Source organism: Nuphar pumila, chromosome 3 (genome assembly GCF_984573655.1).
Source record: "Nuphar pumila chromosome 3, dmNupPumi1.hap1.1, whole genome shotgun sequence".
Lineage (NCBI taxonomy): Eukaryota > Viridiplantae > Streptophyta > Magnoliopsida > Nymphaeales > Nymphaeaceae > Nuphar > Nuphar pumila.
Genome location: NC_143251.1, coordinates 98041540 through 98064079, shown reverse-complemented (window position 1 = coordinate 98064079; position 22540 = coordinate 98041540). Strand labels below are relative to the sequence as shown.

Here is a 22540-nt window from a genome sequence, read left to right as displayed (position 1 = left end):
GAGTATCACAAATGTTATCCTGAATGTTGCTGATGTTGTCTGCAAGGTAGAACTGATGATTAGGCTTTTGAAGGGAATTTGGTTGGAGGGAAATATTTGTTGAGAATTTTGATAGACAATTGAAATAATATCCCATTACTAGGGATTGAGTCGTCACTGGAATTATGACAATTGCGTTGCTATTCTTTGCAAAATAAACAACTGAAAATATGCCTTGTTACCTAGGCGAGGTCGTCAAACCAAGGTGAAGTGTAGAATAAAGGAATTTTATTGAGGGGAAAAACATGATTTTATCAATAATATACTTGACAGACGGGAGGGGGACAGACAATTTTCCACCACTCCAGATAATCAGAAGACACACGAGGGCCGGGAAAAATAGTAAGATTGACAAAGGAATCTCAGCCATGTCTGGCAGAATGGTATGCTCCGGACCACTGATTTGATGCGAGGTTGAATTCTGGCAGAACCCCTGCTAGTGGACGAATCTCTACGCGCTTCTGCCTCTGAGAGAAATGCCTGACACACCGCTCTGGATAATAGTATGCGCAGAAGAAGGGGGCAAGTAGCCTGAACCACTTGCCGTATGCATAAGTGTATCTAGGAGGTGATTCTTGACGATCAAAGTAGTCCCATACGACCTCTTCCTCCTGAAGATTATCGATCAAGAATCGGTATCGCGCAACTGGCAGAAGCTTTTTACCATTATATCTGAAGGAACTGGCTTGAGCTGGCACATGCTGGAGGAACCACGACTGCAAGACATAGGTGCATCCTTCGACTAGGATCGACTCTCCGAGTGTGAAACGAGTCAACCCTCGGTACAGGAAGGCGAGTGCGGCCATGATTATCAAGAGGCGGCTGGTCTGTCGACTTCCCCACCTCCTTAAAAGCTGAACTATTCTGATATCCATATAATTCCGTCCATCGGGGAAGAAAGTTAATCCCACCGTGCACAAAATCATCGCATGCTGAATTCTTTCTTGAGCTGTTCTAGACAACGAGCTGACTTCTATGAATATCCCATACTGTCTATAGATTTCGAGCAGGTCCACATATTCGTTTCTATCCTCCTCTATCAATGGCCAAGACTTGCGTCCTGTCATGCGAGCTAAGGCATCCTTAGGGTCCAGACCCTTAACATTAATCAGAAAATGTTTCTCCAATGGATCTCCAGGCTGACCGGCTGGCTCAGGCAATCCCATAATCTCTAAAAATTCATCCATCAGCACCGTCATCTCGCCCCATGGGAACCAGAAGGTAGAAGTGCTCGGATTCCACCGCTCTGCTAGAGCATGGATCAAATTGTCGTTGACTGTCTGCTTTCCCACTGCGGACGCCAGTTCTAACCCACAATCGTCCAAGTGGTCCGAAAACATACGAGAGAAATTCTTGAACCATAAATAGTACCACCGGGGAAAGAAGGATCCGGTGCTAAGGACTCGATGCTCGGGAAGACTTTGTCGCACCTCGTAGGAGATGTGACCCTTAGGGAAGACTGAATCAAGCTGACTGGATGCCATCAAACTGGAAGACATAGAAAATTGGAATAAGACTTGGGAAAATACAGGAATTTTGAAAGAGAATTGCAGGCAGGATAAAATGAAGCAGAAATTCGAGATCCAGAAGAGAGAAAGGATGAAAAATCACCTGGAGTTTTGAAAGAAATTAAGGGAAATTTGGAAAATCGTCCAGGGTTTAATGAAATATAAAGAAGTATTTCATAAAATAAGATATTTGAAAATCGTCTAGGGTTTAAAACATGGATAGTACATGGACATGGATTGGGGAATTTGAAAAATCGTTCAGTATTTTTAGAAATTTGGGAAAATATGGAAAATAAAACGAAAATGACTATTCAATTACATCCTGCACAAACAAGTATGCACATACAGCATTCCCTAAAAGCTGACTCTAGATGCACAAATTTTGAAATAGCTGTAGGACCTTAATCCTAACTCTAAGGTTCAGATCAACTGTATCCAATCCAGTTATGCCTATATAGTCAAGCCAAGGCTCAATGTACGTGGCATAAAATCAATTTTCTCTGGTTCTAGGTTCAAGTTTTCCAACATCCTTGAGCACCTGCCGATATACGTTGGACTATGGCCCTTAGTACGTGGCAGGGGGGTTTTCACCCAAATAGGTGGCCCAGTTGTGAGGCTCTGTCCCGAACTATGGTTCTGGAAGAGAGCCCAGCAACGTGAAGACCGGGACAATATAGGTGGGGTGATTTTTGAAAAACATGAGCACATGCAATCAAACAGAAGGCTCTAAGTCCTAAAGAGATAGAATTTTGAAATATTTGAAGAAGCAAACATTGTTTTCATACAATTTCTAAATTGAGGAGTGTTGTATTAGACCTAAGTCTATGTGAGCATGAATAATTCTCCTCAATATGGTCCTACCAAACCATACCTAGTTTATATGCATTCCATGTTAGCTGGGTTCAAGTCTAGGCTCCTAGGTTCACATGATATCATAAAGCAAAGCTGACATTCCATGGAAATCGATTTTGACAACTTGAACTAAGTAGAGCATTAAATTGATCAGGCGAAGACAGGTCCCATCACGGTCGCCAAACCTGTTATCATCGCAAAATTTTTAACTTTTGTGAGTCAAACTGACCTTTGAAAAGTTTTTGAAAATAACTCGCCTCCGTTTTAAAATGCGGGAAAATTCCGTAGAATGGGACTCGCCTGTCGGTACGAGGTTCGACCATTCCTGCCACCTTTAACAGGGGTAATCGAACCAAGGATCAATCTACTGCTCTGCTCTATTCAACTTGTCTAAATCATATTCTAATTTCTAAATGCACATAGAATCAGGCATGTGCTATGAATTTTCTGAAAATGCATATTTGAAAACATGATGTTTGCTTTAAATAACTGAAACACTTAGAATAGATATCACATGGAAAATCGTGAATTGGGATTTGAAATGTACTTCTGAGAAAAGTAAAAATCGATTTCTGAAGAAATGTAAGGATTTTGTGAAAATTGATTTTGAGAAATATGAAATAACTTTGGAAAACTTGATTTCTTTGAATCAGAACTCTGAAATTGAAAATATAACTTAGAAAATCGAATTTGGAACTTGGGAAATACTTGAAATATCATTGGCAAATCCATATTTTGAGAAAATCGATTTTTGATAAGACTTAGGAAAATTTGAAGAATTTGATTTCTTTGACTTGGAATTGGCAAATGCTGGGTTTGAGGAATTGAGAAATACTTTTTGTATTTTTGAGAAATGCAATGTATTTTGAAGTTAGCCTAAGAGTGTAGGTTGAATGTAGCTAATGTGAAGATCATAAATCTGGGTATCATTCATATTCTGACTATGGCCATAAATACGAATTCCACCAAGTTTATAAACTTCATAAAAGCTAGTGTATGTGCCATTCGTGTAGACCATAGTGAGTTTGAATATGCATGAATCATCATCCATCACACATTAACATTATTTAAAAAAATAAACTATATGCAATGCTGCCTAAGCTAAGCAGGAAATGTAAATTCTTATTCCAAAGTTTAATTTAATTTACATCACTATTGAAATTTAAATACATGAAATTAAAATCTTCAATGTACCTGCAAAACTAGAAAACTTTGTTAGTGATGATATGTTGGCTTTTCTAGGTTTATCCAATAATATCTAGAAATTACTGGATTTTGCTAGATATAAGACTTTTCCATGATTCTCTTAAATCAAAATTGATAAAATATGAAATAAAATTGAATAAATAAGGAAGATAAGATATGAAATTTTGAAATTGGGGTCAAAATGACCAAAATACCCCTAATAACAAGACTATGCCCTTGAAATTAGGGTTTTTAGAAAGATATTTGGTAAATGCAAGTTTTGAAATACGAATAAAGATAAATCAAACTAAACATGATGCGACATGATTAAAAATATGAAAATTAGGGTTAGGGATTTCGAAATTTAGGTCAAATGACCAAATTGCCCCTGATAGCAAGACTATGGCCTTGAAATCAAGGTTTTTAGAAAATATTTTGGTAAAACTTAGGTTTTATGCACTAAATGAAATCAAATGAACATCAAATTTAACCTAAAGCATCCTAATATGATTATGAATATGATTAAACCCTAAAAATATATGCTTATACACGAAAATCCAAGAATATCACAAATTTTGTGATTTTTGCAGTGTTTTGGAATTCTTCGGGTGCCCTGTTTTGCAATTCAAGCCATTCAAGCAACAAACGGATTCTAAAAATCCTCTAAATTGGTACCTGCACTTGTTATAACCCTAATATCAGATTAGAATCATAATAATATTTTTTTGGCATTAAATAAATCCAAAAATTGCATTAAACCCTAAAAATATGCTATTTTGACCTAGCTCACCAACCAGTCTCAGTCCAAGACCCGAACCAGGGGTCAAAATATATGAAATTTTACAGAGAACAAATAGACAGAAAAACATAACTTTTCTTTTTTACAGATCTGAAAAAGCCTTTAAAACCAGGGAGATACCCATCCGACAATCCGGACTTGAATATATTGATTTTAACTTTGGTCCTGACTGATACTTTCAATTGAAAATTTCAGTATAAATAGCAGAACTCATTCAAAATATCTGAGATTTTAATAGTGAATAGTTGACCAAAAAATAACAATACTCACTTTTTACAAATCATGAATCGAATCTGTATTTTGGGATTTATAAACAACACAAGTCTGATTAGGGTTTTGGTAAACCCTAACGAGTTTTAAATTGAAAATCAGAGTCTCTGACAGAGGAAAAATACTAAACAGTAATAAAAAATTCTGAAAATTTCACAGTAGAGAGATCTAATCAATGTGAATCCATGACACTTTACAGATATAAAATCGAATATAGGATGAGAAAAATATCATCACAGCAAGTTACCTTCCTGATTTTAACAACGATTTTAAAGTTTTAAAAACCCGATTTGATGTCTGATTTTTCTGACAGAGTTGCCGAAGTCCAAAATCTCGGATTTTTTTATAGTAGTTCAATCACATATGCATGCATCACATATAAAAAAATCAGAAATTAACAGCACACATTTCAATTCAAAACAGCATGCTCTTTTCTGTTCTAAACTAAAAACACACAGAAATCTAAGAAACTTGAGAAAATATGCATTAACTAATGAAAAACAATAAAATAAACACTAAAACAGTAAAATAAAAATTATTTCTATGCTGGAAAACGTGTATTAAACATGGATAAACAAATAAATAAATAAAATACAGGGAATCAATGGCTGGAATTTGCTTTCACCTTTGAAATCATGGATTTAAACCATTTAACGGGTAAATCTCACGTTTCGTCGGTTAAAAATATGAAAAACGTACCTCTCATCGATTCTAATGGATTAAAATCCTTGAAATCACCCTCAAACTGAGTTAGATCATCTTTTTGGGTCGATTTTGGGGTTTTTGGATGAAATCCATGGTTAAATTCATGAACACAAGAGTTTCCATGGTGAAATCTATTGAAAAATCATAAAAAAACTAATAAAATAATAATAAAATAATATTAAATAAACTCACCTTGGGGCTGCAGCTGCAATGGAGGAAGGTGGAGGTGCTGGAGAGGAGAGAAAAGCCACGAAAATTTGAAAGAAAAAAAAACCCTTTTTGACCTCTTGAAGTCCCCTATTTATAGGTTTTCAAAACCTCCTTAATTAGGGTTAATTAAGGAGTTTTATTTTTTTAGAACTCTTTCTAATAAATCAAATAAAGGGGCAATGATTTTTTGGAGAATTATAGCCTAGGTGGGACTCTAATTAATCCCTAATTAAACCCTAGAAAGTCCCCAAATGTGATGCCACTTGGCATCTTCCACATTTGGTTTTTTTTAAAACCTTTAAAAACCTTTAAAAACACTAGTTTTAAAAACTAAACTTCAAAATGGGTTTTCAAAATGATATTAACTCTTCTAAACCCCTAACACTAACTAAGACACTGACTAACCCTAGTCTAGCCCTGACTTACTCGAATATGGCGCCACCCCGATTGGGCCCTACTTGAGTTTTTCAAAAAGCGATTTTAGAACTTGAAATTGAAGGAGTTTTCAAAAGAATTTTCAAAAGCAATCTTAAAATTAGAATTTTTGAAATAGCATAGGGTTCTAACCGAGTCAGAACTCTTCTGGATATGGTGCCAACTGAGTGGGCCCACATCGAGTTTTGGAAATTTTGAAATAAACACTGAAGACGGCTTTGAAAAGGGGTTAAAATCAATATTTGAAATTCAAGATTTTTGAAAATAGGGTATCAAGCAAACTGGAACTCCGAGTTAGAGTCCTGAACTCTTAGGACTCTGAGATTTTGGATTTTAAAAGACAAATGAAAGAGTTTTCGAAAGATTTTATCAAAAACTGACAAAATAAGTAAAAAAAACACAATCAGGGGTAGACTCCTAACTCGACCGACCTCTAAAATAGAGTCTTGAACTAACTGGACTCTGCAAAATGACCTAAATTTTGAAAATAAATGGAAATAAATAAAACATGGAAATGACAACGGACTTCAAAACAGACTCCTGACTGGACTAGGACTCTGGGGCAGATTCCTGATCGGACTGAAACTCTAGATTTTTTTGGTATTTTTCTGAAAAATAAATGAAAGAACTTGTCAAAACAGTGAAAACAATAACAAATATTGAAATAAAAGAGAGTTCTGATTCAACTGAGACTCTAAGGACAGAGTCTTGATTGAACTAGGACTTTTAATTTTTGGATTTTCTGAGAAATCAAATAAGAGAATTTTGAAAAACAGTTAAAAACAGGATGAAATTGAATTTTGGTTCAGAGACCTGATCTGATTAGGACTCTAAGAAAGAGTTCTGATTCGATCAGAACTCTAAGCATTTTGGTTTTTCTGGTAGGCAAATGATGAAATTTGGGCAAAGCTTTTGAAAACCAGTGAAAATGAAGCAAGAACATCAATTTTGGATAGAGTCCTACTTCGATCAGGACTCTGAGATAAAATCTCAGAATTTTGAAATTCTTTGATAAAAGTGTAATAGTTTTGGTAGATTTAAAGATTTCTGAAAGATTCTCTCAAAATTGAAATCATGATCAGAGTCCTGATCCAACTAGGACTCTCTGAACAGAGTCTTGTTTTGACTAAACTCTCAGTTTCTAACTCTTTTTGAAAGATTTGATTGAAAATGGATAAAAATAGCTGTAAAAGATTAGAGTCCCAATCCAATTGAAACTCTAAAGAAGAGTCCTGATCCGACTGGACTCTTGAAGAAGAGTCCTGATCCAACCAGGACTCTGAGATTTTGGCCAAAACAGAAGATTTTAAAAGGTTTTCTTCAAAGACAGATAAAAAGGTAGTGAAAAGTAGAGTTTTGATCCGACTAAGACTCTGAAAAAAGAGTTCTGATCCAATTAGGACTCTAAGATTTTTGAGATTTTTGATAAGTGAAGGAATCCAGAAGCGACACCACTTAAATGGGCCTCATTTGAGAATTAAAATCAATTGAAATTGAGTTTGAAATGAATCAAGATCGTTTTCTAAGAAAGTATTTCAAAATATAAGGTCCCGGGGGTTGGAAAATGACAGGATATTGAATAAAAACCCAGGTTTTAAAATTGTTTTTGAAAGAAAAGTTTTAAAAACCCGAATCTGGATTGAATATTTTAAAAACAGGAGTGTTGGATCTCGAAAATGAGATGCAATGACATGCAATGCAATGAAATGACATACCGAATGCATGCAATGATATGCAATGACACATGAAATGTAATCATTGGATAAGAGTGAAAATTTGGGGTGTTTACAGATGCCCCTCTTTGCTGCTAAGCCGGTTAAAAGCCGAGCTTAGTGGCAAAGAAAACACACCAAATTTGGATTATAAAAATGTCCCAGTTAGATGAATCTGACTGGGTATGAAAGAATTAGTTCAAGTGATGATGGTAGATATGAAATGAAGAATAAGGAGAAAAATTTACTTCGAAAAGAAGTGAGATTCAGGTTTTGCCCTTAACCTAGATGAGACAGAAAATACCTCGTGTAGAAACGAAGCTCAGGTTTGACCCTTAACCTGACCGGGAAATGAAAATGGAATACCTCATCAAAGGAGGCCCAGGTTTATACCCTTAACCTGATTGGGCAGAAAATGGAATACCTCATCAAAGGAGGCTCAGGTTTATACCCTTATCCTGATCGGGTAGAAAATGGAGTACCTCATCAAAGGAGGCTCAGGTTTATACCCTTAACCTGATTGGGCAGAAAATGGAATACCTCGTCAAAGGAGGCTCAGGTTTATACTCTTAACCTGATTGGGCAGAAAATGGAATACCTCATCAAAGGAGGCCCAGGTTTATACCCTTAACCTGATTGGGCAGAAAATGAAATACCTCATCAAAGGAGGCCCAGGTTTATACCTGATCCAACCAGGACTCTGAGATTTTTGCCAAAATAGAAGATTTTAAAAGGTTTTCTTCAAAGACAGGTAAAAAGGTAGTGAAAAGTAGAGTTTTGATCCGACTAAGACTCTGAAAAAAGAGTCCTGGTCCAATTAGGACTCTAAGATTTTTGAGATTTTTGATAAGTGAAGGAATCCAGAAGCGACACCACCTAAATGGGCCTCATCTGAGAATTAAAATCAATTGAAATTGAGTTTGAAATGAATCAAGATCGTTTTCTAAGAAAGTATTTCAAAATATAAGGTCCCGACGGTTGGAAAATGACAGGATATTGAATAAAAACCCAGATTTTAAAATTGTTTTTGAAAGAAAAGTTTTAAAAACCCGAATCTGGATTGAATATTTTAAAAACAGGAGTGCTGGATCTCGAAAATGAGATGCAATGACATGCAATGCTATGTAATGCAATGAAATGACATGCCGAATGCATGCAATGATATGCAATGACACATGAAATGTAAGCACTGGATAAGAGTGAAAATTTGGGGTGTTTACACTTAGGGTTCTGGTGAGAGAGTGATATTTTGGGAGGCCCAAAGACATGAAGACTCAACCAAATTTGATGTTTAAATAGTCGATTTGATAGTCCTCAAAATGTAGATCATTGTGATGGTCTTAGAATTAATCGTATATACACTGATTGGCCAAACAAAATAGTCAACACTGAAAAATGCTGATTTTTTTATTATAATTAGGCATGAACTTTAGTCGACAATAGAATGCTTAAATCACCACTAATTTGGGCTTATAGATAGTCGATTTCGATTTCCTAAAAATGAGGAATGTCAAGGTCGACTCTGATTTAATCTGTGAGCTACTGATTATTCAAAATGTTTATCATAACAGTAATGACGATGTTCGGGGCATCCCACATATATTCCGATTTATTTAAATTCCCTAAAAACATATTTAGTTCATCATTCTTTTGGATTTGGTTCCACTGATCCAGTTAACATATTTAGACCCAAATTAATTTAAGATTTTAGAACCACATTTGAGACATATTTTATTTTTATTTATTTATTAATCATAAAAAAACTATAGGCACAAATACCTCCCTTTTTTAAGGAGAGTTTTAATGTGTATTTTGAAAGAGTTGAAGTGGCCCAACCTAAAATCTTGCCTCCCTCAAACTCCTCTCAAACGTCAGCCAAATTCTTATCTTTAGTGCCACATTAGATGACTTTCTTCGGTTACATCCCAACTCCTCTAATGACCTGCTCCCAAACATAGCCTTATTGTGTTATTTATTATTACGAAAACTGCATACAAAATGGGGAATCCTCATATGAACTGTAAGAGGCCTTCCAAACATGTGTGAATTTGACAAAGCCATAAAGATTGTGGATCCCTCACTTGCATCCCTAGGGGCACGTTTGGAAGCAGAAAACATCTAGGAAAAGTGAATCGAGGTAAAAAACTATACATTTTTTTCTGACATATCCAAATAAGTGAAAATGTTTCGCTTAAAAGGATTTTGAAAAAGCTAAAGTTTTTTATAGAAAAATTTCCTCCACCCCCCTCGAGGAGTCTTTCCTATCAGGAGAGACACCCCGTCTCTCACCCCTCTTCTTTCATTTGTTAACTGAGAGAGAGAGAGGAGTAGCAGCTAGCCTCTTCCATGGGTGCAGATGGCACCCCATCACCGGCGATGCCATCTTCACGGATGACACCCCCATCGTTGGCAATGCCAAAATCGTGGATCTTTGTCATTTTGCGGGCAGAGACGAGCATGAAGGTGACCAAAAACCCGAAGACGATGACGATGACATTGGTGTTGCTGTTACTCTTCTCCTCTTTCATGTTTTGTTTGTAATTTTGAGTCCTTTCTGTCTTTTTTGGTATATACATTTGTTTTTTATTTTTCTTAATTCATGGGTAGCCTAGATATTTCTTACATAGAATGGCCATGGCCCAAAGGACGATGATTGTTTGTTTTATTTTTTCCTTTTGTTTTATATTTTAATCTAAATTTTGTAGTCGTGTATAGGTGACCACTGTTCGCTTTTTTCTCTATGAGCATCAATGCATATTTTTTTTCATGTTACAAATTTTGTTTATTTTTTGGTTTTCTTTTATGAACTTATGTGACATGAGTTTCTAGGTTGTTTAATTCATTATTTTGTCTATTTTTTCTCTAATATATCACTTTTTAACCTCGAACAGAGGAAGTTAGATACATTCTTCCATGTTAGATTAATCTAACCAAAGTAGAATGTATTTTTTCGGATAAGCAGCCAATGGAGAATGTTAATGCATCCTTCGTACCCGTAAATAAGATCCTAGGTAGCTGCTCATCTTATTGGACACTGAAACCTGAATGACATTTGTTTTAGTTATCATCTTCAAATAACAATCTTGGGAGATCGTTCATGTGGTTTTATGATCAGATTAGTGTTGATGACCTTTTGGAGAGAGAAAGTTTTTCCAACACACAAACAAGCAAAAACTTGTCATACTTTTCCAGCCAATTTTTCTCATGTCTACACAAACAAGAAAATATTAATTTTGGAAAACTTATCATATCAAAACTTTTCCTAGGCAAAACTTTCTGAGAGTTTTTCAGATGTGGGTTCCCGAAGAGACCCTAATTACGTCAAACAAAACCCAACACGTGGAATAAGGTTCCTTTTTTGAACAAAAACTGTGCAAGCCTTTCCCAATGGCCCTGGTTACATGAGGCGTGGACCCTATGAATGCGGATGCTGAAGCGGGTTTTGGTCGATCCGACCCGTTTGCAACCAGAGAAAAAAGAAGAAAAAAAAAACACTGAAACAGGGTACAACACGGTGGAGACCTAGAAAGAGTCTCTCTCTCTCTCTCTCTCTGCCGTCATGCTTCTCTCTTCGATGCGCACTACACTCCGAAGGCTCTCATCTGTCCGTCCTCTCTTGCACTCTCTCTCCTCTCATCCGAGGAGGTCATCCTCTCTTTCTACCCCGAGAACCATCTTCTCTCTCTACAATCTACCACCCTCAACAAACTATTGCACCATAACCTCTCCTACATCGACTGCTGTCTCATCCTTGTTGGTGGAGGAAGAATGCAAGTCCCAATACGCAGATGCTTATGCAGCCACTGAGCTCGCATTGGACTCCGTTGTCAAGGTCTTCACTGTTTCAAGCAGCCCCAACTATTTCCTCCCATGGCAGAACAAGCCCCAGAGGGAAACAATGGGCTCTGGTGCGTATCCTCAGTTCTCTCTTGGTTTCTTTTCTCTTTTCTTGTTTTTTTGTTTTTTGGTTGCTGCTGCTTTCTATTGAAAATTTGCCCTCATTGTTTCTCACTAGTAGTGTGCTGGTGCTCTGCACCAAATCAACACACACACACACACAGTCCATACAATAGGGCTTGAGCCCATATATATATTATTAATTTTTTTTTTCTGATTTGGATTTCTAAAGGAAATGAGATTTTATAAAAAGATCCAAAAATTGATTTTTTTATGAAAATCTTGACAAAATTAATAATTCATAAAATGCCTTTTTAGACTGTTGTCACTTTCAAGTGATTCCTCTTTGACCATATCGTGCAACATATTTTGATAGTAGAGATAACATGGATGTGTTGCTTGATGTGCTTATGACAAACGGGCACCCACTTAGCATGAATGAAACCAGAAGAAAAAATAAAGTAGGAAATCATTATGCAAAGGAAGAAATCATGTCTTGATCTTCATATAGGCCTTCAAAAAATCCAATTACATGAAAATATCTAATTCTGGAGCGCATACTGGGCTAAAGTGTTCTTCTAAGATGCAAGTACCTATAATTACTTTTCTTTCGAAAAAAGAAAAAAGAAGAAGATGCAAGTACCTATAAGATGCTTATAAGATTGCAAACCTTAGCTTTTGCCGGTATTCAATGGAACCATCTCAAATGCAGTGATATGTTTGCTCCTCCCTGGAGCGCATTCATAACATAGTCCAAGTATTAGGATTTGGTAAGTAGCCTACTGAGAGCATCGTACAACCATAGCAAAAGATCAACAACGTTGTTCTTGTTTGTTATATAATATTAAAAACCTACATGAAAAAACACACGCACATACATATATGTCAAAAGTGCACTATGTATAGAACAAGTAACCAAAATATAATGAGAGAGAGGAGAAAGGAAAATAAGATGGATAATGGATCATAAAAAAATGAATAAAAAGCTTGAAGGAGTAGCTTTTATAGGCAACAAGTTGGAGCCATGATTGAGAGAGAGTTTCAACTTTCACGGAAGAGTGGGGAGTGGGGGTAGTGGAAGATGCTCACTTTTTGGGTAAGATGGAGAAAATCCTTAAATTTGTAAAACAAAAAATAACAGAAACATTTGCAAGGTACAATTGGTGGCTATAGATTAGGTAGTTTTTTTGAGGGAAAGTGCTATAGTTAGGTTAGTTACACCTTTATTTATTTATTTTGTGTATGTGCTTACTCTATGGATTTTTCATAGAGAGAAAAAAAATTGAGGGAGAGTAGCAGGGTTCCTATTTTATGGGGTTCTCTCCCAATCAGTTATTTGTGGTTCTTTCTATATAATAATAGATTCGACTATTTGTTAACCACATTGCAGTCGTTATTAAAACTACTGGAAGTTGGTTGCAAAATAAATGGTTATTTCAGGAATAATAGTTTACCAAAGTTTGTTTAGGCTTTATGTTAGTGTACCTGCTTTGTGGGTGAGATAGGTGTGATCTTCCAATACACTTGGTTATGCAGCATCTCTTTTATGCTATGTCACATAGGTGTGGGTGTGGATGCAGATGCAGGTACGGGTGTGGTTGCGGCGATGCTGCACTTTAAAAAAACTTGGGTGCGGGGGTGCAGGGAGGGTGTATATATATAATTTTTAACAGTTTTAAGTTAACACTATGTATATGCGTGTGCATATATATATAATATAGATAAAAATAGACTTGATTAGGGTTAACTGAATCTAGTTTTGGATAGAAATGGACCTCAATGTGGTTGACTTCACCTAACACAAAGGAAGCTGTGTCCAAGTGTCGCACCCGCCTGGGTGCAGCTGCGACGCGGGTACGGTGCCCTGTTAGAAGAGTCTGTGTTACATAGCTTTCATGTAAATGGAGAGACTACCTATTCCTGCCATTTTGTCATCTTATTGGTGTTATAATTAAACAACCATGTGTGGGTAATATGAAGGGGACAAGGAGGTGGGAGGCTAGAGCATGTTCCTATTCTACCTGGTTTTTGCTTCTGATAGCTGACTCTACCTATATCATCTTATGAGCGGATTTAATTCACCTCTTTTTTTATACATGAGATCCAGTCAATGATTGGGTCTGAACAAATACTCATCGGATTATAGAACTTCTGCCAAATCAAGTTGGTCAAAAAATGTTCCAGACTTCCAGTTAAGATGGTGCTTTCTTGTCATTGAAGGTGGAAGTTGTGGACAACGGTTTTTCTATATGATGCCTTTTTCCCATCATCATCGTTGTTGTGTTGTTGTTTGTTATATGTTATTGCTTATTAGTTATTATCCTGTTTTTTTAGATTATTTCATTGCAAAAACAATGTAATGTTTTCTTTTTAATTATTTTATGCTGCAAGGTAGGGAATGTTGGGCTTTTCTGTCATTGCAGTTATACTATGAAGTGCCTTCTATAATGTAAAAGTTATGTCACAGTGACATGCCAAAATGGTTGTGATATTGATGACACACTATGACATGAGTTCGGACACAATTTGCTGCCCGATACGCTTGAGACATGGTCAAAGCCGTGTCAGATACTTTGACCGTGTCTCAAGTTATTTTGTCTTGAAATGTTTTTTGAAAAAAATTATAATTTATTGTTTTGAATTACTTTTTTGAATTTAAAATTACTTTTGATTCACATTTATTGTTTGATGGCCCCTTGTACAGCTGTCTTTTTCTTACTTTTTGACTTTTTACCATCTCAATGTTTTTGCGAATCTCAATACCAACCTCGCTTCTTCTTTAGTTTCCTTATCTATCCATGAAATTCTCGAGCCCCAACATCCCCCCCTCCCCCACCTCTCTGTCTCTTACTTGTACCATAGTTTCCCACAACCTTTTAAATATGACCAAAATATTCTTACTTGAACTTTCAAAAGTAATGTATAAACAATTTATACATAACACACACACATATATGCATGTCACCGTATCTTAATTTTATAAAAATTGACAAACTCGTGTCATGTATGCGTGCCACATACACATACACATCCATATTATTGTGACATAGTGTAAAAGTTCTTAATAAAAAAAAAATCAATCATCATGCATTTTATGATTAGGATGTTAATTATGACAAAAAGTGTTTCAATGGACCATGTTAGATTAAATCACAATTCATGTCAGTGTAAACGCCCCAAATTTTCACCCATATCCCCAACACTTCCACCAATCACTGCAACATGTCTTCCAACATTTTCAGAGGGCAATATGGTCATTTCTAAGCTCGGATCCCACAGGAGTCCAGATTTCATCCCCAATTCTCAAAATTTTCTATTGTTTTGCTTAAAATCATCTCCAGTTACAAAATCTCAAAGTCCTATTCACATCAAGAGATGAAAATCTTCAGTTCTTCATGCAGTATGAAATCCCTCAAGACATGTCATTGTATATCATTGCATGAGCATTTCATATCACTGCACGACACATGTCCAGATTCGAGTTTTTAACTTTTTCAAAATTGATTTCAAACCTCCTGGGTCTTCAAAATTGCCAATTCTTCCCATTTTACCCCCAGGACTCTGAATCTCAAAAGATTTTCTCAGGAAAATGATCTGGGTAGTTTTCAATATGGATTTTTAAATTTTATCAACTGGATTGGCTCTGCCCTGAAGAAGGGGACAAAGCTTTGAATTTAGCAATTTTATCTCAGATTTTACCCTTTTGTCAGCAATTTCAAATATCATTCTTTTACAAAATCGTCCCATAGGGGCCACCTCTTTTCAAAATTTCCGCAATTAGGCCAAGTATTTCTTATTTGCCAGTTAGTCTAGGTTTTAATGAAAATTCTAAAAAGTGGTTTTACATTCTTGCTTTTATTTCAATAAAGAAGCGATGTGGGGTCCACTTTGAGGTGGCGCCACATAGGCCTTCCTTTTGTAAAAATTGAATTTCAAAAAACCCAAAAATATTGGAGCCTTGTCTATGAATTGGCGCCACTAGGCCCTTTCTCTCTCCTTCCATTTCTCTGCCATGTGTGGAGTTCACCCAAAGGTGGCGCCACATGTCATTTCCTCTCACCTTCCATTTCATGACACGTGTCAGTGTGGGGCCTCTTTGAGGTGGCGCCACATGTCTTCAATCTCCTTCTTTATTTCATGCCACGTGTCAGTGTGGGGTCACCCTGAGGTGACACCACATGTCATTCTCTTTCTCTCTTATTCACTTGCCACATGGCACTCTAGGGCCACCCTGAGTCGCCACGTGTCCAGCTCTTCTTTCTCCAGAAAAAGTAGATGTCCCCCTTGAGGTGGCGCCATCTGATGTGTTTCCTCCTGCAGCTGACACATGTCAAGCTCTGCTCTCTTCAGAAAAAGCAAATGACACATGTCACGCTCTGCTCTCTTCAGAAAAAAACAAATGACACATGTCAGGCTCTGCTCTCTTCAGAAAAACAAATGACATATGTCAAGCTCTGCTTTCTTCAGAAAAAGCAAATGACACATGTCAAGCTCTACTCTCTTCAGAAAAAGCAAATGCCACATGTCTCTCTCTGCTTCCTTCAGAAAAAGCAAATGCCACATGTTTCTCTCTCTGCTTCTTTCAGAAAAAGCAATAATTCAAATATTCAAACTTCAGACTGTGGTGGCGTAAATCCAGAATTTTCCTCTTTAATTTTATTTTTTATTTGCTTTACAAAATCCCAAAGTGGGCCCACACATAGGTGGCGCCACATGAGAAGCTCCTGCAGAGAAAATCAAGCCAACCTCATTTCAAAAAATTTCAAATTCTGCTGAGGTGTCTTATTTACAAAATTTGCATTTTATTTATTTCAAAAAAATCCAAAGTAGCATCCGCTGAGATGGCGCCACATGGAAAGTCCAGATTTATTCTGTTTGAATTTAAAAAATCTCCAGAAAATCTATAAATACCCTAGCTCACGCCCAGTGAGAGGGAGCTCTCTTTTTGGTTCTGCATTTTCAACTTGAGTTTTTAATTCCCGTTCTCTTCTCTGAGTCCACGCCCTCTTTGGTCCCATTTGAAACTTGACTCCTAAAGCTCCAGAAATACCGGAAGAACACAAGGTGAGTTTCCATTCTAATTGGTTCTATTGAAATAATGCTCTTGTCTCGATTTGCATATTGAATTTTCGTTTTAAAGAAAGAGTTCGTCCGAATGATGGATTGAACCATTCTCATAAAAGGACATATATTAAAAATAATTATGCTTCCTTGATTATTTTCTAGCATTCATGCATTAGTTAGGTTTAGTTCATATTTTATTTCGTTAATTTAGCATATTTTATGAATTAATTAGATTTTTTTAGTATTTATGTCAAACATGCTCAAAATTCGTATGTCTCTGTTTTTGTCAGTCAGTCCACTCATTATTTTATGTTTTTATTTTTCTTATAAAATGCCAAAAAAATCATATTACATGCCCATAGCTGTCCCTGATAATCTGCAAAAAAATCGAAATCGTTTGAGTTTATTTACTTTGTTCAAAATTCAAAATGCCAAGTCGGGTTTTATGACCCGGGAAACGTTTAGAACATTGGATTGCAACTTGTAAAATCGAGATCTCCCTCATGGAAGATTTGATTCCCGATCCGAAAAATGCCCTGAACTTGGGATTGAGTCTAATATTTAATCTGATTTTATTAGATTTTTATGATTTTTTTGCTGTCTGACAAAAATCCGAGAGTTCGGGACACGTGTCAGAGCTTAATTTGAGCCTCTGAGACTCTGGATCGACTTAATTCGACTGGTTCTCTCTGAACATAGCTTCAAATCCGGATATGTAAAAAGTGAACTTTATGTTCTAAATGTCCTTTGTTTGATTCTGAAATTTTGCAATTTTTAAGACAATTTTCATGCTAGTTTCGTATTTTTTATTTCGGTCTTCTGTTTTGGTATTTATATCTGCTCTTCTGGTTTATGCGTGTAATGCCATATTTTTATTTCTCATCCAGTTAGTCAAATGCCGAATTCATACAAATGAAAGTTGTTTATATGCATGTCAGTAGTTCCCCATTTAATTTTCGGAAATTTTGGTGGTCAATTATCATTTTTTATTTATTTTCACATCAGATCCTATTGATTTTAGTCCCGTCAGAACCAAATCTCTCCTACCGAACTCACTGTAGGTCAAATCCCGGAGCTGTAAAAGCCAAAGATGTTCATTTTCATGTTCTATGGTGGAATCTCGGAGTTGCAAAATATCAGACATTTCTATGGTGGATTTCTGCATTATTGCGTTAAATGCTATGTTTGGTTCGTATCCGTAGGTGAAATTTGCTTATTTTAGAGTTTGTTTTGAAATTTTGCATTTAGGCCATGTCATTCCATGCATTTTATCATTCTATGTTGTTTTTAAGGGTAGAGGGATGCTCTCTACCGAATTTGGCATGATTTGAAAACCGTTTGATGATCGATTTAACCGTAGCATCAAATCGGGGTTCCCGCGGGACCCTGATCCAGGCGAAAAACAAGCGAAATTCGTTATTTTGGCCAAGTTTCAAACATCAATTATGATTTTTACAGTCCTAATATGTTTAGCAGCATATCATCATGTCTCATCATGCATTTCATCATCAATTGGTTCAATTCAAATTTTAAAATCTCAAATTTTACCTAAATTCCTTAAAAAAACCTTGATTTTAAAGGTATAACCTTAATATTAGGGGTATTTTGGTCATTTTGACCACAATTCCGAATTTCAAACTATTTATTGTTTGATTTTCTTGCATTTGCATCATTTCAAATATCAAGGAAGTATGAAAATCGGGTTTATATCCAACTAAGTCCAATAATCTCAGGATATTATTGAAAAATCTTGGAAAAACCCACATATTTGAGCAAACCTCATTTCAAGCTTGGCAGGGACATTCAGAGGAAGGAGTTGGAATATGCAATTTTCTTTCTTTCATTTTATTTAGTGATGTAATAATATAAATTTTGGAATAAGAGATTTACTTTTCTGCTTAGATTAAGATGCATATCATATAGTTTGAATTTCTGCAATATCCTGATTATATGATTCATGCATTTTATTTCAAAAATCACTATGGATGTACACGAATGACACGTGCACCAACTCTTAGGGAGTTGATGAACTCGGTGGAGTCCATATTTACGGCCCTAGTCGGAATATGGACGAGACCCAGATTCAACATCTTTCTACTAGTCACACCGAGCCTACACTCTTAGGCTATCTTCCAAAATTCACTGCATATCTTCAATTTTACAAAATATTTTAGAATTAACTAAGTAAATTACAAGCGTATTTACGGCCATAGTCGGAATATGTGGTAATATTACCTTAATTTAATTTTAAAATTGCATATTTTCCTGAAAAGATGTTTTCATAAAAAGACATTCATTCATTAAGGATAGTTTGCATCATGAAATTACATGTATTCCTTATACTTTTTCTCAAGAAAATTTCATTCTAAGGAAATCGATTCCTCAAGAGAATCTGAAAATTTTCAAAGTTGGGTTTTCTCAAGTTAAGTTTCCTATGATTTTCCTCGAAAACACTCCTTTCTTAGAATTCATTTTCAATTCTTCAAAGAAAATTTTCTAGCATCTTCAAAAACTCAAAAACCGATTTTCAAATATTTCAAGGCTAAGATTCTCAAAATTTCAATTTCCTGAGTTTTGATTTTCCTTCTCCAAAGAGTTTTCCTATGAATTTGCAATCACTTTCCAAAGAAAATTTTCAAAGCTGGAGTTTTCTTGATAAACATTTTCCCTTCAAGTGTTTGCCTTTTCTCAAGAATTCTTTCTATTTTCCCAAGATTTTCATTCCATCATGATTTTCCCAAATCTTTATAAACTTTCTTGAGATTTCAAATCCTTTTATCAGGGCTTTTTTGAGAAATCGATTTCCACCATCTGCCTTAAAAACATTTTTCAACTCTTAAGCATTTTCTAAGCATACATCATGTTTTCCAACTTGCATTTTACAAAATTTCATAGCACATGCCTGAATTCTTTATGTATTTAGGATAAAACACGATTTTGATAATTCAGCTAAGTCAAGCACACATTTGATCCTTGGTTCGATTACTCCTGTTAAAGGCGGCAGGAACAATCGAACCTCGTACCGATAGGTCGAGTCCCATTCCATAAAATATTTCCCGCTATATTCAAAACGGAGGCGAGTATTTCAAAACAATTTTCAAATTCTGGTCAAGTTTGACTCGCGGAAGGTTTCCCTTGTCTCTCGCAGGGAAGGGAAAAATTTTGCGACGATAACAGTCAGTTGAACCAATTTATGTCATTGGTATGCAGAATAAGCATGCTTGTTGTGTCTGAATAGCAAAATTTCTCCACACGGTCAATATATAGAGCCCTTATCTTATTTTAGTAGGGTGTGTTTGGATGACACCCAAAACCTGCTTAAAAACCAGGTTTTGGGTGATAACCTGGTTTAAGGTTCAAAACCCAGTTTCATGGTCTGTTTGGCTGAAACAAAAAACCAATTTTAGAAAAACTGAGTTTTAACCCAGTTTTGCAAAAATGAGGGGACCCAGTTTTTTCAATCCAAAATTGTGTTTTTCGGTCCCTCTCCCACTATGAAACCCCCACCCCTAACTCCTCCTTATTCCCACTACCTCTAACCCCTCTCTACCTCCACCTATGTCACATGGGTGCAGGTGCGGGGGCAGGGGTGTGGCACTTTCAAAAAACATGGGTGCGGGGGTGCGGCAAAAATATAAAAAATTATATATATATATATATAAAGTCTAAAAGTTGGACATAAATGACCCTGGGTGCTTTGACTGCACCCAGGGTCAGGTTTGTCAGAATTCTCTAGAACGATGAACAAGAAACTGCAGAGAAGAAAGATAATGGGGCTGCAACTGCTCACGTTTTTCCAAATTGGAAAAATCGCGATCTCTTCCTTTAGTTTATAAAACAAAACCTAATACATGGTACTTTACAAGTAACTCTAATAGGTTACAAGTATTTATAAGTATGCCCCAATATTGGCTGGACATGTTACAAGTAGTTTGGATCCGCATCCAAACTTAAATACAAATACAAATGCACGATATCTGCCCTGTCTAACAGTCCCCCTCAAGTTGTGCATGATTTTGAATCATGGACAACTTGCTCTTTAGGAACCAAAAACGACACTTTGTGAGTCCCTTAGTGAACAAATCAGCCACTTGGTCAACATAATGAGGCTCAATCTCTTTCTCTTCAATCTTTTGCTTGATAAAATGCCGATCAATCTCAATGTGTTTGGTCTTGCTGTGATAAAGAGGATTAAGAGATATTTGAATAGCACTTTGGTTGTCACAAAGAAGGAAGCAACTAGCAATCGATTCCTTTAATTCTGTTAACAAATGTCTAGTCCATGTTACTTCTGCCGTAGCAGCAACCATCGCCCTGTATTCGGCTTCCGTGCTAGATCTAGCTATTGCCTTCTGTTTTTTACTACTCCAGGAAACAAGATTGGCACAAATGAAAACCCCATATCCTGAAACTGACTTTCGATCATCAGGATCTCCAGCCCAGTCTGCATCTGAATAAGCAATGATGTCATGAGCATTATTCACGGATTTACTTTTGGTATACAAAAGTCCATCTCCAACAGTACTCTTCAAGTACCACAATATCCTTTTTACTGCATCCATGTGCCCCGTCCTTGGCTCATGCATGAATTGAGAAACTTGATTGACTGAATATGTGATATCGGGCATGGTAAAGGTGAGATATTGAAGCATTCCCACTAGACTCCGATATTTGGTGGGATCATGATACAAGTTTCCGTCTCGTACACTTAGTTTCTGGTTAATTACACTAGGAGTAGCAAGAGGCTTGCAATCTTTCATCCCACCCTTTTCTAACAGATCCAGAGTGTATTTATGTTGAGTCAAAGTAAGTTTATTTTCTTGATTATCCACCTCTACTCCAAGAAAGTACCAAAGATTTCCAAGGTCTTTTATTTTGAACCTTTGACTCAGAAGATCCTTAGTTTCTTGAACATGGTTCTCACTGTTTTCTGTAATAATTATATCATCAACATATATCAACAAGAAGATAGTAAACTCCTTATCTTGAAGAATAAAGAGAGAATGGTCCAATTGTGATCGATAAAAACCATGTCTTTGAATTTTGATGTCTTCTTTTAAATCGTTGTAATTTGGAAAAGATTTTTATATGTAAAACATGTGAAAACCAGACATCAAATAATAAAAACCGGTTCTCACTAGTGGATGAGACAGGGTCGAACTCAGGGAACGAGAATATTTCGTATTCAAACACACAAATCTAAACTATTCTTTATTGTCGAATTATTAAATGTAAATTGTACGAGAAAAGTAAAAACAACTATCTATTACAACAAATGAATACCCTTCGCAGAGGGCGTAAAAAGCAATATTTACAAACCCAGAATTAAATTCCTAATTCTAAACTGAAAAGTAAAAAGAAGCTTCTACTCTTGCACTTTTGTGTCACTCAATCGCTTCTTCTCCACTCCTGTGCTATCCTGCACAAATCAACAGAACACGAGCAGTACCAGAGATAGAAGAAATAACATGTATACTAAAAAAATACTAATTAAGTGCTAGAAATATGAAAGAAATCAGGAAAGAAATCTAAATGACAAAATAAAATTGATTTCTAATTAAATCTAACTAACTACTTACTAATTACAAACTAAGTACAAATGCTAATTATCTTGCTTAACTAACAACTAACTCAATTAACTGATGTCTAACAGGAAAGTAAACTAATTACTAAAACAAAACAAGAAATCAATGAAGTAAAAACAAAGAATGAAGAATACATACAATCAATGAAAAAAAACAAGAATTTCAACAGTTAAACAAACTAAAGAACACAAACAAGAATTTGATATTGAGAAAAGCAGGAAATGAAGTTATTAAAAGAAAACAGGAAATAACTGAACTGTAAGAACAAGAAATGAATTA

The 22540-nt window shown here is 35.9% G+C and overlaps 1 protein-coding gene across 3 annotated transcripts in view; it reads left to right on the top strand.

The window, feature by feature from the left end:
* Positions 1-11288: 11288 nt before the first annotated feature.
* DEG10 (DegP protease 10) overlaps positions 11289-22540 on the top strand; it is a 58999-nt gene continuing 47747 nt past the window's right edge. For all 3 annotated transcript variants that reach the window (XM_090001720.1, XM_090001719.1, XM_090001718.1), the window contains exon 1: positions 11289-11623. In XM_090001720.1, coding sequence (XP_089857846.1) covers positions 11290-11623 — 334 coding nt within the window. In that variant the 5' untranslated portion in view covers position 11289. The remainder of the gene's footprint in view (positions 11624-22540) is intronic.